Genomic DNA, 18,675 nt, shown 5'->3' with positions numbered 1-18,675 from the left:
TGCATAGAAAAAGAACAAACTGAAGTGATTGTTAGACACAGCGGCGACCAAGTGGCGTTGATGTATGGTACATGGCTATCTATGTTTGACATGATCGGGGTGATCGTTGCTATTTGGGCAAATGACGAAAATATTCGTACAATATATGTGTATATATACATATATATATATATGTATGTATGTATATATATTTATGTATGTATGTACGACATGCTTAAGTGTTGACGAGTTGTTTGGCGGATGTTAGTTGCCAATTCCTTTTTGTTAGGGCACAAAACGGTGCAAATCGGGCTAAACTGAATATGAGGAATATGGCTAAAAACAAAAATGTACATACATACGCTTGTACGAACGTACATATGTTTAACTAAAGCTATGTAGATATGTATGTATGTATGTACATATACATATATGCACTTGTAAAAAAATATACTTTTGTGAATTTGCACCGACAAGTTCAGCATTCAGTTGTTCGGGATTTTTAGTGCAGCCAACATCATAATGCTTGGAGCATTGAAGTTGGAAAGTGAATGAATTATAATCTGATATCTATAATTCATTTTAATTGAAAAAAATTTGAAATTAATTATATTTCGTGTTAACGCTCGTGTGTGAAACTAAACGGTAATTAAATTTTTATAAGGAGTTGCGTTCGAAAGAGTTAAAAAACTGAAATATTTAAATAAAAAATTAAGACAAAATATTTAAATAAATAAAAAATAAAATATTCAATTAACTAAAGTAATAAAAAATACTAATGCGTGTATCCGCCATTTCAAGTGCCACCAAATTTTTGTGGCATGACCATAGCAAATTTCTGTGGTTTTTCTTGTGGCGCCTTTCAAATTGTTTGAAAAAAATAAATAAATTGAAAATTCTCCCCACGAAAAAAATTTTGAAATAAATCAATGCGTACCATTCATATTTTTAACACACCCATTTACCTTTTTATTGCCCCGGAATATTCGTGCATGAAAATAGACCACTTTAGTGGCTCGAAACATATGTGACTGCCAGCAAATGGCTCGTGCACAATACAACATACATGTACACACATGTACATATGTCAATATTTGCATATAAAAGATGAACTCATTAAAGGGTGAAAATAAATGCTATTATAATATAAAAATTTTTGGTTGAAATTATGCCCTTAAGGGCTAGTATAAATATTGCAATGCAATTAAAAAATAAAATAAAATATATTACACAAAAAAAAAACAAGTGACATAATTAAAAAATAACAGTAGAATAAACCATCTAAAAGTAATAAAAGTGAAATGCCATACATTTCTTTGAAGAAGCAATAATTTTCTAAATTTTCTAATTTATTATGTTGTCTAATTTATTGCTTTTAACGCTGCTTTTGAACGCGGATTTCTTTGTGTTTGTGCCAATAAGAATGCTGTCTCATTTCCGGCATTTCTTAATAGATTTTCTCAAGTCACAATATTCCGCACGTTTTTCATATTAAGCACAGACATTTTAGTCAAAATAGGCCAATCTGCAGGAATATGTGCACCTAATAGTTTAAACAAGTATTTTTCAGTATGAATGTGTGAGTAGAAATATATTTAAATATTTCAGCTGTTTTGTAGAATGTTTGTTGCTCAAAGCTGTTAAAGGATGGATAAATGAAATAATGAAAAACTCGAAAGGTCAAAATTGTTATGAAAGTCTTGAGGAATATATCACAGTTTTTAAAATCCGTTCCATAATTGAAGGACTTTTTTCGCGGTCGAGCTTCGCAACGATGATCTATGAAGTAATAATTAACCACTCGACCCACTAGATCAAAGTGAACCGCAGTGTCAATGTCTCTTAAAGGTTTTTAACATCGACAGGAATACCAACTGCTCAAAACTGACCGGATTATGCCAACTTTAACTACAACTTTTTTTTTGTTTATGTGAAGTTTGTTTGGCAATTTATACAATAGAAATAAATTTTAATAACAAGTTTGTTTGAAATATTATATTTGCTTTGGAATCGTTAAAAATGTTTGCAGAAGTATTTTGGGGAGTCCACTTTATCACGAACAAACTTGCTTTAGTGGCACGAAACATTCAGTGAAGGTTGTGAGGACTTCCAAAAATTTGCACTTCGCGAGTCATCCCTCAGTTGATGACGATAAACATCGAAAAAGTTAAAGAAACAGTGTTTGAAAATCATTACCTTGGCCTCATAGAGATAATAGAGGATCTCAATATCACTTGGGGATTTGATTAATGTTATGGGTATAAAGTGTGCCAATGCTATGGTGAAATACCTGAGACTTTTGTAAAAACGACGTTGAATAGAGGTTACGAAAGAGCTGCTTGACAACGTAGCTGAGGGTTCTACTTTCTTCAAATGTGTCCTTCCTGATGAGCTAACTGTGAGCAAAAACTACCAAGCCTTTGTTCATAATTTTAAAAATCTATGTTGTTGTCCCTCTCAAAGTTATTTCCTTGGCCCCAATACACTTGTGCTAAGGTTTTTTCCAATCCTCGAAACAGTTGTTAAAGTCAATTTACGGAATAGCCTTCAATGCGCCTAGCGCTTCACGTTTTACATATGTCTTCTATAAACTCAAAATGATTTCCTCGGAGAGGTCGTTTGAGTTTGCTGAATAGCCAGAAGTCAGTTAAATCTGGCGAATACGGTGGTTGCGGCACGATATTGGTTGAAAATTTGGCGAAAAGTCATGAAGAATTAATGCGGTATGCGACGGTGCATTGTCGTGGTGCAAAAACCAAGAGTTATCGGCCCATAATTTTGGCCTTTTCTTACGAATATCTTCGAGCAAACAACGCATAACACTCAAATAGTATTTCTTGTTGACAGTTTGGTCGTCGGAAGGAATTTGGAGTGCACCGCAACTCGATAATCGAAGAAATTTGTCAACATAACCTGGATTTTTGACCTGCTTTGACGTGGTTCTCTCGACTCGGCTCACCTTTGCCATGATATTCGGCTGATTGATTGCCTGTTTGTGGGTCGTAAGCATAGATCCAAGACTCACACCTAGTCGGAAAGCATTGTTTCACTGAAGTTAACGTGACGCTGTTTTTCGAAAAACTTGAGTGGTTTTATAACCAATCGTGCTTTCACTTTTCTTAGACCCAATTAATTTTTAAAATTTCCACAATGCCAGTAAAACCTCTAACTGTTAACATTCGGTTCTCAAGCACCAATTTCTTTATTTTATTAACGTGTTGATCATCAGTTGGTGACCATCTAGGACCTCTTTGAATAATTTGTACCAATCAAAAAAACTTTCTCGCAACAAACAATTTCCACCGAAGGCATTTTCCAACATTCTGAACATTTCTGAACATTTAATGGAACTTCTTGGTCGTTATAATTTCACTCGTCGTAAATGTCGCCGAATTCACTATATGTGACCTGGTCTACGAAAAGGGAGCTAACGTGCGAAAACTAGTTTTCTGGGGGAAAAAAAATCATCTCATCTTCCATCCGAATCAACTAAAAAGTGAAAATTGATTTTTTGACACCTAAGCCCCCTTTCCGTAGACCAGGTCACATATGTATTTCAGAAAGACCAGCGTATATTAAAGACTAATGATTATTTTGATGTGACATTTGGCACAGGCCAAAATTCGCTGCAGGTACTGAAAGCCATCCCAGTCGAGTTTGATAATGTGCTGGCTATTTTAAATATTCGTTTAAAATCGGGTCAATTTGATCAGATGGTATATTGAACTAAGTAGAATAAGAGACAAAAGGTCAAGAATAATTGACGCTAGCAAGACTACTTAATGTTTGACAGAACTTCTCCGCCCACTTGTGATGTGCAACTGGATGTTATCTGACAACTGGTGGCCTACAGAGGCTATAGCCGACTTTAAATGGCAACTGAGTTTTTAAAACACTTTTCATGATAGAAATGCGTCGTGGGCTTACTCTTGCCTATCGAAGCACGACCGCTTTTATTGAACACTATTGGTGAACACTAAACCGAAACTAGGATAGACCCCAGGCCCTGAGTAATGATAGTTAACATTTATATTCTTGTCTTTATTGCTTCTAAGCTGGTTGAGTTGCTCGAAGTAAAGTTATTTTATTAATTGCTACCTAAATACTTCGGGAAAAAATTCAACTAAAATTTTTTTGATAGGCCTCCTATGTATTTTATATGTCTAACGGTTTTCTACAGTGTTCACTTTACAGTGTAAATATATCAATGGTATATTTTAAACTTATTGTACTTGAATATTTGATCATGTGAAGAGCACCTACGCCTACTGCTATTCCTCAATTGACCAACTCTCGATGCTTCCTCATTCATCGTAATCTGCGATTATCATCTTCAGAAACTGTTCTGTTCTCAGACGTCAGGAAAGAAAAGCCGGAAAGAAATTTAACGGCAGTGAAGGGTCTACTGTAGATAGTAAGCATGTAAACCATTTTTATTTTGAAGGAAGGAAGTTACATTTAACTTCAGTCTTCCGCGAAGCATTTTTGCCACTCTGACTGAAGTATCTCCAAAGCATGCGTTCTGGACACATCAACCTCTTCTTGAGGTGTCGAAAAGTGTTGACCTATTAATTTATCTTTTACGTACGGAAATAAAAATTAGTCATTCGGTCCAACGTCAGAACTTAAATTGAAATTGTTGCAGTCGATGTCTAAGAGCTCGCATTATTGTGGCTCATTTTGAAATACCCATACTACCCATACAGTAGACTGCTGTTTACTTTCAGGCTCATACGCGTAAATTCACGGTTCATCACCTGTTACGATGTCAAAGACTTGTTTTGAAGCAATTCTATCGTATTTCGATATCGTCGAGCATCTCTCGACCAAACGACGCGAGCCTTTTTGTTGGGTGATCGACAAATTGCGTGGGCTTCACCATGAGCAAATGTTTTTTTACTCAAATGTCCATGCAATATTGAATGTATGGCAAGCTGGTCCCATCAATGCCGATAGTTGTCTCTATAACATGATAGGTCACATGAAAATCTGGCAATATTAGTATGCGCACAGCAGAAATAGGTTTCGGAACAACAACAGATTTTGGACAATCTTTATAAATCCCTCTTGGAGTGCTATGCAATTTCAATTGTATTCACCATACCTTCGATAAAAACTAGTTTTTGACGAAGCTTCACCATCAAATATAGAACTAAGTTAAGTAAGTAGATGAACTGTTGCTGAGATAATCCACTTCGAAAGCTGTGAAAAATAATCGTTCGAAAGTGTTCGCGATTTTAATCAATTTTTTGGCCGTGATGAATATTTCGAGTTACTGTAAACAAATCAAGTAGCAGACGTATGTCAAAACGTTCTGAGTATGTACAACATTAAAAATGTCAAACTTTACTATCGAGTTGCCAGTTGCCAGATTGCAACACTAGGGTTTTCCAAATCCCTAATATCTTTATGAGAACTGATTCATTCTGCTATAGTGATTGGCGTAACGCACAAAATTGTCCAAATGCTGTAAGAACCCTGTTGGAGTCACATTCGATTTTCTTACCCAAATAAGTCTATTACCAAATACAGAAGCATTACCGAACCTCAAGTATTAAATACGATTATATTGTAAGGCTCACAAAATGTTCACATCATTCGTCATACTTCTCAAGAACCAGCTGTATTTGATTGGCAAGTAATATTTGAAACAATGATGGAAGTGCCTATTCGATTCGCCACTTTCTCCATTTTAGCGTTAACATTACGCATACGCCATGTGCTCCCTTTACCACAACCCTCTCAATGTTAAAATAACTAACAAATAATTGCTTTATGTTCTAGCTAAAAGGCGCGCCATCTTCTCGTAATGGACAATTGGAATGTTTTGGCAGTGCAGACCTCCTCATCGGCGATTGGACGTGATGACATTAATGTCGCATCAAAGGAGCGTTTGGTGAGTACAAACATACCAAGACTTGATGAGCACAATTGCTCGCACAGGTGGGATTCCACGTGAGGGAGAAATGAGAGTTTTGAACGTATAGAGAAAAACTCTTTAATAGTTTGCGCTCATTCAGTGGGGGTGTATGACCGACTTGCTAGTGAAAACAACACAAAGCTGTTGTTGTTGATCGCTAGAAGATCACAAAAACCACAAACACACCTACTTAGCTGTGTAAATAGCTTCGAGTAAAAGCGGCACAAGTTTGTTGTTGTGAAAATTCAAAACAATCTCTCAATTTGTCTAAAAATAAAACCGTCTCGACGCTCTTCGCTATTACTGTGAGCATCATGGAGCGAGCGCTAGTGCCAGCAGTTCGTAGGAAACATTGCGTTCGATGTGATTTGTGTTGAGATTGGGCATTAACGGAGGCAATCTTTTTACATAAGCCAATCGAAGGCAATCAAAAATATTTTCGTGCTGAGTTTTTCATTAAATAGAAATTGTAATTAAAAAAGTAATTAATTGTTCAGATTATATTCAAAAGTTAAAGAAGAAGTGCGTGAAAAATCACAATGGATTTGTCAACTGATATTTGGGGTCAACTGGCTGTGGAGGCGTCACAGGTGTACCTTTCCGATGGCACTGTGCGCTCACCCTTCGCTGATACGGTACGATAACTCCAAAGATTGCTAGAAAATAGTTGCCAAAATTCTATTAAACAAAAAATAATAAATATTACCTAGAAAAAGCATATATTAGTCCAATATATGATATATATGTACATATATGCATGTATGTGTGTATGTACGCAGGCATCTATGCTATTTTTGTGCTTTGACGGGGGTGCATTCGCCTTAATATTAATTTGCGTTGTATGCAGCATATAAATATATATTAGTTCTATCATAAAGTACCCCTCATAAGAATGTGGCAACCTTGAAATTACACGACATCCCTATATTGATTATTTGTACCAACTCTTGCCTTCTAGACGATCGAAAAATTGCCCGACAAAGTGATCCTACACATCTTCTCTTATCTGTCGCATCGCGAGATTTGTCGTCTGGCGCGCATCTGCCGACGTTGGCGTCAAATTGCCTACGATACACGTCTGTGGAAGAATGTCTCTCTACGTCCGGAGGTCTCTGGTTTGCACGTGGGTTCACTGGAGTCACTGCTTGCGTTGATTTCGGTGCGTTTTGGTCCAACGCTGCGTTACATTGAGCTACCGATTGAGCTGATCACACACACGGTACTGCATGAGCTCTCAGCCAAGTGTCCCAATCTCACACACATGTTGTTGGATTTCTCCACAGGTGAGTGCTAACATATTTATTGTGCATAGCAAATGTCTTATCACGTTCTCTTTAACAGCCATGCAGTTGCACGACTTCAGCGAGATGCAAGCTTTCCCCACCAAATTGCGTTACATGTGCATTTGCTTGTCGGAGGTGATCTTTATGGAGGGTTTCATGCGTAAGATCTACAATTTCATTAACGGTCTGGAGGTATTGCACCTTATTGGCACCTATGAGAAGTGCGAGGAGGAAGAAGAGGAGATTTACGAGGTCATCAATGTGCATAAACTAAAGTCGGCGACACCGAATTTACGTGTGATCAATTTGTATGGCATCAATTTTATTGATGACTCGCATATCGATGCCTTCAGCTCGAACTGTATTCAGTTGGAGTGTTTGGCTGTGAATTTTTGTAATAAGGTGACTGGCAGCACTTTAAAGACATTGATACAGCGTTCGAAGCGCTTGAATTGCTTGCTCATGAACGGCACCAGTCTGAAGTCGGAGTATGTGATGCAGGTCGAGTGGGACAAATGCGCTTTGCAGGAGCTGGATATTACCGCTACTGATTTAAGCGCCGAATGTTTGATTGATCTTTTGACTAGAATACCGAACTTGAAGTTTTTGTCGGCGGGTCAAATTAACGGTTTCAACGATAGCGTACTAAAGCAATGGATGGAGTCGGGTTTGACGCGGTGAGTAACAATTTGAAAGCTCATTATTTAAAATAACAATTTTTCTGTTTAAAAAGCATTCACTTGTTGCCGATATTCCTTTCTTTTCTATTGGAGCTGAAGGCTCAATGTCCATTCGAATAGCAGCTAGCTTCGTCAATAATTTTTAATTCGCTATAATGTGCTACTTTCTGTCTCATCGGATGCTGGTATTATCAACGTTCTGTGTCACATTTTAGAACGGGAATTCAAAACTCGACTTTAATTTTTTTGGTGTCGACATTGGATCCAAAATAAACGAGATTACGATTAAAATTATGTCTTCCAAAAGAACCCCTGTGAGTTAAGACGCGTTCACCTTGACAGTATAATTGATATAATATTCTACCTTGTCCTATACGTCCTTTTCCCATTTATGCTCATTTTTGTGTTGTCGATAGCGCATTCAAAGTCAAGAAATAGGGTGTTACCCAAATTTCTCATGACATTCTTCTTTCCTTTCTTTTCGCTGGAGCTTCAATGCTGTCCTTGTTTAAAAGTTCGGATAAGTATTTTGGGAGTCATCACAATTTCCAGCAGTACATCACTTCAAGCTCTTTGCACTCAGGGGTATTTTTTTTGGATGTGGCATGGTACTATTCCTAGTACCAGTTTTATACGACCCGTTGAAATCAAGTGGACGTTTCGGGCGGTTTTTAGAAAACAGAGCTATCATTCTTTTAAAGGGTGATTCATTACGAGGTTTCCTACTTAAATAAAACACAGAAACTTCAAATTTAATGCGGAATGTTTATTATCATTAAAAAAACATTCTTTGGCATTTATGAAGGTTATATTTTTCAAATGTTGGCCGCGGCCACATCTCAGATGGTCCATCCGCTGAGTCTAATTTTCTATGACTTCGAGCATTTCGACTGGTATCTGTCGACAGTAACCGCAATGACACGCGTGATGTTTTGCTTCAGGGCTTGAATCGAAATGAGATTGTCCGCATAGACTTTAAATATTCCCACAGGAAAAAGTCTAACGGTGTGATATTACACGATTTTGGTGACCGAAAACATGAAAACATCTGATCACCGAAGTGTTCTCTCAATAAATCCATTCATTGATGCGATGTGTGGGAGGAGGCGCTGTCTTGTTAAAACCAAAAGTCGCCGAGATCACGAACTTCATATTCAGGTATCAAATAGTCATAGTCATAGTCAAGAGCCCTTAGAGCGAAATGATGTCGCTTGGGAAGTTTGAGTGGCTTCAGTTCTTGCGCAAGCTATATTTTGTACGCTTTCAATTTAAAATCCCGACGTAAAATGCGCCAAGTTGTTTCATATGTCAGTCCGAGTTGCTGCGAGCGCCGCCGAATCGACACTCCACAGTCTTCGTGTACGCTCTCAGCTACGGCTGCTATATTTTTTTCACTGCGTGCTGGACGTGGTCTATTCGGTCGAATATTAACTTGGGAATGAATGCTGGGTCTCAAGATGGGTGATGGTGTTTAGAATAGTACGCTTAGTGGGCCGTTTTTATTGACCATAAGAGAGCGCGAAACACATTTACAGAACTTGAATTTTCGTAATAAAGTTGAACAATTTTTGAACCGTGTTCAGGCGTAAGTCTTTCCATGATGAAATGTCGAAAAATACTGGACAACAACATTACAGATTGACACGACTCAACAAGTACCTCTACTTAGATCACCCGTTATAAGGGATAATAATACATATATCCTTCTTCCGTGATATATACTTTATTTGTCAAAAAGCTACCTTAAATACTGAGTATATATGATCTAAACTTTTCTTTGTAGATCGCTTATTTCTTTGGACTTGGATTCTTCGGACAACATTTCCGATGAGGCGTTGCAGAAGTTCCTAACACGTCATGGTGCACAATTGGTGGCCTGCAGCCTCTCTGGCATGCCACATATTACTGATCAACTGTGGATGGCCATACTACCAGTGCTAAGCAATGCAAAGTAAGTGATAATTTAAAGACTCTAATAATAATATTAATATTCTCACAATTTCGTTGATAAGAATTATTGTGATGGGCACAGCGGAGAAGCTTGGTGTCAACATACACGTCGATCAGCTGATGGACACCATCGCATCGAGCTGCGGCAACTTGGAGCGCTTGGAACTGAGGTAAATTGCATTAGTAATCAAAAACAAAAATATGAAAAATATTTAACTTCGTGCAATTTGCGTAGATGGGACCCCGATAATTTACGTTTCTCGGACAAGAGTCAAAAGGCCATCGATTTATTGCGCGTCAAGTGCCTTAAGCTGCGCTGCATGGTGTTGAGGTGAGCTGTTGACGGCTGCTTTTCATGACAACGCAGAAATTAATTTATGTTAAAATCGGTTTTGTTAATTACCGTTTCTTTGCTTTGTGTTTAGTGACGGACGCTACTACGAGACGGTGAAGGCGAATTTCGAACGCGCCGATCGTGTGACCGTTGTACGCACGACCACTTGCTGCCGCGTCTCACCTTACCATTTGCTACGCAATTACAATGAATTGATTTTCAATTGAGGAAGTAATGTTGTTGATGTTTTCTTTTAGCTCTCTCTAGTCATGTTTTGTGTACGTTAATCGCTTAAGTTGTCCGTAGCAAATTAGATATTTGGTTTTGTGCATTGATATTTGTATGTAAGCAGCTCAAGACCTTTGATATTTTCTGTTTTGGAAATTTTGTAAATACAACAACAGCAAAGCGTGGTCGAAATTATAAATGAGATGGTCATAATGCCTGTGCGTAACGCGCTAATAATAAAAAAAAACTGAATATAATGCAAAATTTAATATTTTATAAATAAATATGTTTTTCACTTCCAGCCTTGAAATATTATTCTTTACCTTGTGTAACTTTGAAGGGGGATTATATCCGCTTGCAAGTCGGAGAAAACAGCGATTTTTTCAGATTCTTGTTTTAACGAGGCATAGTTTTTGATTATTCTATTAATTCAATTTGATAAAAATTGGTACCCTTGATCCCATTACCGATCTTCAAGAACACCTCAGAACCGTTCCCTCGACAGTCGGGTCTAAGTAACTGGAATGGACCCGGATTTTTATTCGGCCAAGGACTGTCAATTCGGCACCATGCCTCGAAATTACTTGAGGAATGTTTTCAGCCGATATAACATCTCAGAAAAGTGGTATCTGGCGCTGAGGAAGATTTTTCTGGTTAAAATTATCTCAAATCCAAAAACCAAAAACAAATGATTACTATGATGAATACTGCTACTGATCGAAGTACTAGTCAAACCTATGATTTTTGACAAATTTTCTGAAAAATTTACACTCCCAAGGGTTTAAAAATTTGATATTATTATACAAAATCTTATTCTTTCGAACATTACCCGACAAAAATATGTAAGCTTAAAAACAAATATTGCCCTAAATTTTCAAATTGATCCGAGTAATATTTTCGAAGATACATCCGTGAGAACTTGTGCGCACGCGGCTAGCTGGGCGTCTTTAAACGCGTTTTTCTCGAAAATGTGTTTTTGAGGTCGGTTGGCAAGATTTCTCGAGAACTACTCAACCGATCTCTGTGAAATTTTACACAGGTTTTGAGACACAATTCTAAAAAACTTGAGCAAAGGTATTTGAAAAAAATGTTCACTGTAATACTCATTTTTTTTGGAAAAATGTCTGCCAAAATCTAATTTTTAGTTTTTTTTCCTTCGTCCCAGTTCTAAGTTAAGGTTTTAATAAAAACAGGTGTTTTCCACCTTAGATGTTGCTGTAAGGCGTTATCCTGCTAACGCGGACGCATCTTTTTTTCAATGGGTCACCGGAAATGGCGTCGCAATGGCCGAGTTTAAAATAATTTTTTCCAAAATTTCAAAATTTCTTTGTAATAGTGTATGTTTGTAACAATAAAAATTTTTAACAAAATATTTAATTTTTAATATGAGAAAAAATTTTTGGAAAAAATGCTGTTTTTTACCCGAGGAAACCTATGTAATTTCTTAATTTAGTCAAAATGTTTCATAAAAACTTGTTGTAAATCACATATCCGACTTCAGACGCTACTCTCTCTTTCACACATTTCTTTTTCGCTGCAGCCAATCGTTAGAAATAAGAAAAAATTTATATTAAAATAATTTAAATTTTTAATTAAACAGCTAAAAATCGCTTGTCATAAAAATAGATTTATAATTTCTTTAAAATTTTTCAACTCACAAAATGTTAGGCATTACATGTATGAATATTTAACAAGCGCATACGTACACTAATTGCAAAAGAATTACCCACAGCCATCTTCAGCCTGAAATGTCATATGAAAATTTCATTTTAATTAAATGAATATAATTACTTTTTAAACAATATACAAAATTATAGTGTTTATTTAATTTAATCTCGACTAAATTCTTAGGTGTTTATTTATTTATTTTTTCTATTTTATTTAATGTTTTTCGTTAACGCTTTGTGTATTTTATGCACAATGTTGGCGTGTGTGTGTGTAAGTATTCACAATTTTCTTTACGGCTCGGTGTTGCGTGTGGCATTATCTCATATACACGCCAATCTTTTTTTTAACTTAGAGTATACATACAATAATATAAGCAGTTATATTTACAAATATTACAATTTACCAAAGAGCACGGCGTCAATACATTTAATGCGTTGCTTCCGTGCTTTTTCCGTGTTTTTGTGTGTGTTTTTCGAGGGGTGTAAGCTTTACTGAGGTGTGTACGGCAATTACAACAAAGCAATGTGTTATCAACGGCGGCAAGTATCCGCTTTCGTCTAATCTAAACGCCAATCGTGCGCTTATTTCGTGGTTATTGCTGCAACACTAACGCTTTTGGTGCTGTTTTTGTGAGTGAGTGTGTGCCAGAAGTTTCATTGCTTGCTTGCCAAGGATTTGTCTTTTCTTTTTATACAATTTTTATATTTCTCTAATAGCTTGCCTTTTTCGGGTTGTTGCTTGGACCGCAAGGACTAAAATTAGCTTTTACACAGCTAATATTAAAATTATTTGCTTTACATATGAATTAAATGTATTGCATATGCGTTTTTCATAAGTACACACTAGTTATCTACATTTCCAACGTTTTCATGTCTTTTGTTTTGGTTCTTAATGTTTTTTTGTGCCGGAGACACGCGCACCCAAATCCCCATTTACATGCAACCCCATTCAACAGTTTGTTTGTATTTTTTCTAAATTTCGTTTAATTTAATGTTTTTTGTTTTAACTATACCCCAAATGTTTATTCCTGTATACCAATGTCGGGTGACCATCGAAATGTCTGTGTACTATTGCTGGCAGCGGCGGCCGCTACAGCGGCTGCTGAGGATGTCGTGGCCGCAGCGTTTGTGTTGGTTGCATTATTGCTTGTCAATCTGGGTGTTGAGCTCGACGAACCGGACATGTGACCCTCGTCGGTTTCATCCTGCAAACGGATTTTTGGGTTTAATATTTATATTTTTTGTTTTAAAAATCAAAATAAAGCAAGAAAAAATGTAAACATTGGTTGCAACGAAGCTTTAATACCCTTCATAAATACAAAAGTTTTCCATTCGACTATTTACATATATATGTACATATTTTATAGCGTCTCTGACTCTTCCTTCTTTGTTAGATTAGTTAACAAACTTCGTGGCAAACTTAATCTAACTTGCTCAGGATATAATGAACTTACATTGTACTGATGAATAGGCGCCGGCGTGGGACCTTCAATGGGCGCCGGTTCATCACTTTCATCATTTTTATCTGTGTACATCATAATCTCGTGACATAGTGGACAGCGATCTTGCACATACAACCATTTTCGTAGACATACACCGTGGAAATAATGGCGGCAACGTGTAATTTTGGCAGAATACATTTCCTGAAAATTTTTAAAAATGCCGAATTTTAGCTTAAAACGATAGCAAGCCGGAAAATTTGTGAAAATTACCTGATAACAGATGGCGCAAACATCATCGAAGGCACGCAATTGCGCTGATGTCGCCTCGGGCAGTGCTGAGATCTTGTGTACCGCGGAGCGTCGCTTCATGAACACAGACCAACCGGCGCGAGCTTCACACCAAATGTTGAAGTAGGCATGTATGCACATCATGACTGCACGTATGGTACCGCCTATAACATTTTCGGCTATCAAGTTACATGTTTTATTATAATAAATGAATTAGAAACCCAAAAAACATGAAAACATAAAACAGGTTCACACAATAACCTTTAGACAGGCGCACGTCACACAATAAATGAACTCAACGAATGAACTATAAAAATCAAAATTATGAATGACCATTTGATGCAGCTGCAACAGAGTTCTTGATGTGAGGTTAACATAGTTTTTATATGTAATGTATAAATTAAAATGATGGCATGAAATGAGCATGGAAACGGTTTTAGAAACATACATACATAATAAATTCTTAAAACCCTTTCCTATTTGGCCAACTGCAGCTACGAACTTCACCACCATAATATTTGATTTTAAGTGACAAATAATAATAACAACATAATTGACATAGCACAGCGGAAAAAACTTACCCGACTCGAAGACCAATATCCAGGCACCGTTAAAGAAAAGCAATATACCAAAGCAAAACTCAACAGAATTACCAAAAGCGCGCACATAATATAAATAATCATCAAGCTTCTCCCAGAATGTTTGTCGTCGTGCATCGAGCAGGAATAGCGTGTATGTGGCCAACGAAACGAGCACCTGTCAAGTGACAATTTCACATAGAGAATTTGTAATAAAACAACAAAAAGCAAAAAGGTACACATACCTTTACAACAACTTCGACCGAGAACGCCGTTACCGCTAGCAACCAAGTTGAAGGCGAGTGACGTGACCAGAGCACGGCAAGCAAACAAATCGGCGTGACAACCAAAAAAGCGCAAACGCTAAGTGCGCGTACATGACGTTTGCGTGAAGGATTGCGTGCCGCACTCAATGACATCAGTATGGGCGATACAATATTGTGTAGGAAATGTAATAAAGCTGTAATCAATAAGCACAAATTTCGACACAAACGGACAAAACGCTTATCGGGCGACAAGGAGGTTAGGCCCGTTTGTAAAGCGAGTATATAGAAGAGCACCGCCGAAACAGTGCCCAATGATTTTTCCTCATCATTGTCGAATGTCAAGAGATACCATTGAAATCCGCGTCCAATATAGTGACATATCACCGATATTATTGAAGTCATGCCCAATACGGCGGTGAGCGTTTCACAGCCATCGACCAGTAGTTTCTGCATGGTGGGAAAGAAGCCTATTGGCGCAGTGCCATCTGAGAGCCTCACTATGGAAATTAATTCCTGGCCAATTCTGTAGGGAGATAAATAAAGCTTGTATATACTATGTATATTTTATGGAATTTGCTGATTTTACCTTATACTCCAAAAGACACGCAGCACACACGGCACATTCAAACGTTGCCACTCATTCTCGATCAATGCTGATAAACCGAAATTTGACACAAAATTCATTGCATATTGATAGCCATTATAAACAGTCTTGGCAGCATCTACAGCACTGTTAAGCATTGTCATTTTCGTTAATATTAACGGTACCGCACCGGCTAGCACTGGTAAGTCTTTGATAATGCGCGGTGGTAATGGTAACATGGCTAAAAATATTGGCCCGGCAAACACAACTGGCATAATTTTTTGTATCGTTGGATACCGCGGTCCTAAATGCACATAAGCGAAGAGCATACCCATAAACCATTGCGCCACTAGGTGTGGCAACACCGATAAAGCTATGCCACCTGTATCAAGCAGTCGTGCCATATTTAATGAAAGCAGATCTTCTAACAAGCACGGCGATTTCTCCATTAATGCCAGCGCAGATACATTTGACCAATACGATATAAATGTCAAACCCAATGATATCACAAACATGTAGACCATCACCAAATGCCGTGTCCACAGCATAAATATACAAGCAGCACTTAGAAAAACTGTGGAATATCGCAAAAATTAATAATACTGTAATGAGTTATATCTTTACTAAATAAAGCAGCAAAGGTCTTCCTAATGTACATATGTAAATTTTTACATAGAGTTTAATATAGAAGTGTCTTGATATATTACATAAAACACCACGCCTATATTAAACAAAAAAAGAAATAAGAAATAAAAAGTTCACTTCGGTTGTACTAAAGCTAGAATTCCTTCCACGAATAAAGAGGTTTCCATACAAGAACTTGATTTGGATTGGTCAGTTTTTTTGTCAGCTACATGCTATTGTGGTCCGATCAATCTGCTGTTTCGACAAATGAAAATAATCTTAGAAATAAAAAAAACTTTAGATCGATATCCTTTATATATACTGACAGACGGACATTGCGAAATCAACTCAGCTCGTCACGCTGGTCATTTGTACATACACACACAAGTCTCCGACGTTTCCTTCCTGATATACCCTGCTCAAGGTATAAAAAGTGTAAACTAATAGTTTACTATTTTTTGGTGGAGTTTATTGTATGTGGAACAGACTGGATTTTTTACTGTTAATACCAAGCCTATATTTTCAAAAAACTAAAAGAAAAAAATATTAAATATGAATTTACAACATAAATGGAAATTTTGTTGCATTTCAATGCATTTAAAGAATATTTAAGACAGGTCTGCGTTCAGGTGCCAATTAGAAAAAAAGAAACAGCATCACATTAGTTTGTATATTGTCGTTACATATACACATGTATTTATGCAATAAAATTGAAACATTAAAAGTTCGTGCTTAACTGTGCTATTTAGAGGTCGTTCATTAAACTTAGTGCTTAACTACTTAAAAATATTTGTATGTAGTTACGGTATTACCGGATTTTTTGCTGGCAATTCATTGCTCTACTTTTACCCTTTCAAGGTTTTTAACGAATTTTCATCATCAATTTTTGCGTTTTTCTTGATTGCCTAAAGCCAGACACTAACTAACATTTATCAAAAAAAAAGTAATTGAAACAAAAACAAACAACCAGAAATTTGTTGACTCATTATGATTGTACGCGATTAGAGCGCGGTGAGCGCAAACACCAAACTAAATACCAACTTGACGAGAACTTTTGTTATGATTTTCGGGTAACATACAAGTACTTGATAGCTTACGGACAGAACTGTGTCAGTTCTTTTTTCGCTAAATATAGTTTTAATTGATTTATGAAGCTTCCATAATGATAACATTTTGATTTATAAAAGATGATGCAAAAACATAATAAGAAACGGTTTACATACCAAATAAGCAGACAATAAATTTCACCGATGTTATCGACAACACATCCGATAGAAATGTGTCCTGCGACAATTCATTCATCATGTTGCCAAACGAACTGCTAAGTACACCACTTGTGGCGGCTGTTGCGGATGCATTAATTATGGCACGCTCTAGCGGGCTGTCGCCTCCTGCATTATCGCCACTAGTGCTATTTATAAGGCTGGCATTGTTGAGCTCCGTAAAAACCGTTGATGCTTCAACCGTCATTTTGGTGTTACTCGGTGTTTGATTTGCTGTAAATTCGGCGGTCAGTAAACTCGGATCAGATGGTGAGGGGTAAAAACGCGTTGGTAGTCCCATACTAATTTTGAGTACCTCATCTATGACTAATATTGGTGGCACACGCATCATTACATCCACTAATCCGAGTACTTTGGTGCGTACAGACATTTTTACTGTATTATGCTGTTCTTAGTTTGTAATCACCTTGTCTTGTAATAAGTAATAAATGAACAAGACAAATAATAGAACAGTTAGTGGGTCAGTGACCAATGACGTGCAGTTTCTTCACCTGAAATTGTCGTATATTACTTGATAACCAACCTTGAGTCGTGTACACTGAGTTGGGCTTAGGCACCACTGATATTTGATCTATATTGCACATTCAATCCGACTTGTATGAGCTTTGCGATAATCTATAAATTTTGTTGCAATTTTAATTTTACATACGACAGTCGTGGCCTTATCGCCGCCTTGGATGTGTTTGTGTCCCCACCTTAGCCTGTGTTATTAATTTATTCAAGCACAGATTGCGAACAAATAAATTTTTACACTTTTTCTGTACTGCCTGTTTCCTCTCACCACCTTGAAGTCCTGCACCACTTCAGGTGCTGGCAAGTACGTCTTTTGTTTACAAATTTTTCTTTACACTTTGATGGAAAAGGCATAAAAATCTTACAAATGTTTTTATTCCGAACTTTGCTTTCCTTTTTCGATGTCGTGAATTATTAACGCTTCTTCTTTCTGTTCGTGTCGTGAATTGACTTTGGAAGCAATATTGTTTTCGTTTTCTTGTTGTTGCTACTCAAATCAGAGCAGCTATCTCACTTCGGCATATATGTGTAAATTGAATTGACAGATATATGTTTGTTTTGCTACAAAACAAAATGTCAATTTTGAAGGGATGCCTTATCAAGCAACAACACTTTTTAGAAATAACTGCAAACCTTTCGAAAACTAGCTGTTTTGACACTATGTTGTGAAGTGAACAAAATATGTGTGATAAAAATGAGTTTTTTAATTTGTTTATTGCAGTAAATATATCTGATTGTTGCATAAATAACGGAAATTACAGCTGCCATGTAAACTCCACCACTAGGTGGCGCAAAACCCAACTATTGTGACAATTCACGCTGAAAGCCAGAAAAATGAGGCAAATGCACGCGCGCTCCAAAGTTTTGCGTTGAAATTTTATTTTTGTTTGTTAAAGTGAATTCGCGTGCAAATAATTGTACAAGTGTTATAAGTGTGCTTTCAATTTTTTTGTTTCAGTTTTATAAGCTATTGAAAAATACCGCTTTAATACGTGGGCGTTGGAAAATAATGCGAAATTATATCAAGAAGTTTTCTATTAATCCGTAAGTGTAAAAT

The 18,675-nt window shown here is 36.9% G+C and overlaps 2 protein-coding genes across 7 annotated transcripts; one reads left to right on the top strand and one right to left on the bottom strand.

The window, feature by feature from the left end:
* Positions 1 to 460: 460 nt before the first annotated feature.
* On the top strand, positions 461 to 10,684 carry LOC126767663 (F-box/LRR-repeat protein 7). 3 transcript variants are annotated; one of them, XM_050485169.1, is made up of 8 exons: positions 461 to 624; positions 5,764 to 5,875; positions 6,858 to 7,182; positions 7,241 to 7,859; positions 9,646 to 9,813; positions 9,875 to 9,982; positions 10,048 to 10,143; positions 10,238 to 10,684. In XM_050485169.1, the coding sequence occupies exons 2-8, from the start codon at positions 5,789 to 5,791 to the stop codon at positions 10,371 to 10,373; spliced, it is 1,539 nt and encodes a 512-aa protein (XP_050341126.1). In that variant the 5' UTR covers positions 461 to 624; positions 5,764 to 5,788; the 3' UTR covers positions 10,374 to 10,684. The 3 variants fall into 3 exon arrangements, with proteins under 3 accessions (XP_050341126.1, XP_050341137.1, XP_050341115.1); XM_050485180.1 differs by lacking the exon at positions 461 to 624 and adding an exon at positions 1,519 to 1,558; XM_050485158.1 differs by lacking the exons at positions 461 to 624; positions 5,764 to 5,875 and adding an exon at positions 6,252 to 6,534.
* A 1,297-nt stretch (positions 10,685 to 11,981) lies between these two features.
* LOC126767642 (protein TRC8 homolog) lies at positions 11,982 to 18,102 on the bottom strand. Of its 4 annotated transcripts, none has more exons than XM_050485120.1 (8): positions 17,597 to 18,102; positions 17,046 to 17,516; positions 15,202 to 15,772; positions 14,595 to 15,138; positions 14,353 to 14,527; positions 13,754 to 13,950; positions 13,496 to 13,684; positions 11,982 to 13,246 (listed from the first exon to the last, which is right to left on the bottom strand). In XM_050485120.1, the coding sequence occupies exons 2-8, from the start codon at positions 17,473 to 17,475 to the stop codon at positions 13,064 to 13,066; spliced, it is 2,289 nt and encodes a 762-aa protein (XP_050341077.1). In that variant the 5' UTR covers positions 17,476 to 17,516; positions 17,597 to 18,102; the 3' UTR covers positions 11,982 to 13,063. The 4 variants fall into 4 exon arrangements, with proteins under 4 accessions (XP_050341077.1, XP_050341085.1, XP_050341093.1 ...); XM_050485128.1 differs by having other exon boundaries at positions 17,629 to 18,102; XM_050485136.1 differs by having other exon boundaries at positions 13,754 to 13,935; positions 17,046 to 18,101.
* Between the last annotated feature and the right edge of the window lie 573 nt (positions 18,103 to 18,675).

Source organism: Bactrocera neohumeralis, chromosome 2, assembly GCF_024586455.1.
Source record: "Bactrocera neohumeralis isolate Rockhampton chromosome 2, APGP_CSIRO_Bneo_wtdbg2-racon-allhic-juicebox.fasta_v2, whole genome shotgun sequence".
Classification (NCBI taxonomy): domain Eukaryota; kingdom Metazoa; phylum Arthropoda; class Insecta; order Diptera; family Tephritidae; genus Bactrocera; species Bactrocera neohumeralis.
The sequence above is the reverse complement of the archived record's forward strand: the minus strand, read 5'-3'. Positions and strand labels throughout refer to the sequence as shown.

Excerpts from the sequence above, each read along its gene's own strand:
- LOC126767663 (XM_050485158.1), top strand. The coding sequence starts at position 6,439 with ATGGATTTGTCAACTGATATTTGGGGTCAACTGGCTGTGGAGGCGTCA. Across the intron at positions 7,183-7,240 it reads GTTGTTGGATTTCTCCACAG|CCATGCAGTTGCACGACTTC; the intron begins GTGAGTGCTAAC and ends TCTCTTTAACAG. Across the intron at positions 10,144-10,237 it reads CTGCGCTGCATGGTGTTGAG|TGACGGACGCTACTACGAGA; the intron begins GTGAGCTGTTGA and ends CTTTGTGTTTAG.
- LOC126767642 (XM_050485120.1), bottom strand. The coding sequence starts at position 17,475 with ATGTCTGTACGCACCAAAGTACTCGGATTAGTGGATGTAATGATGCGT. Across the intron at positions 15,773-17,045 it reads ATTTATTGTCTGCTTATTTG|TTTTTCTAAGTGCTGCTTGT; the intron begins GTATGTAAACCG and ends GATATTCCACAG. Across the intron at positions 13,247-13,495 it reads CGCCTATTCATCAGTACAAT|GATGAAACCGACGAGGGTCA; the intron begins GTAAGTTCATTA and ends ATCCGTTTGCAG.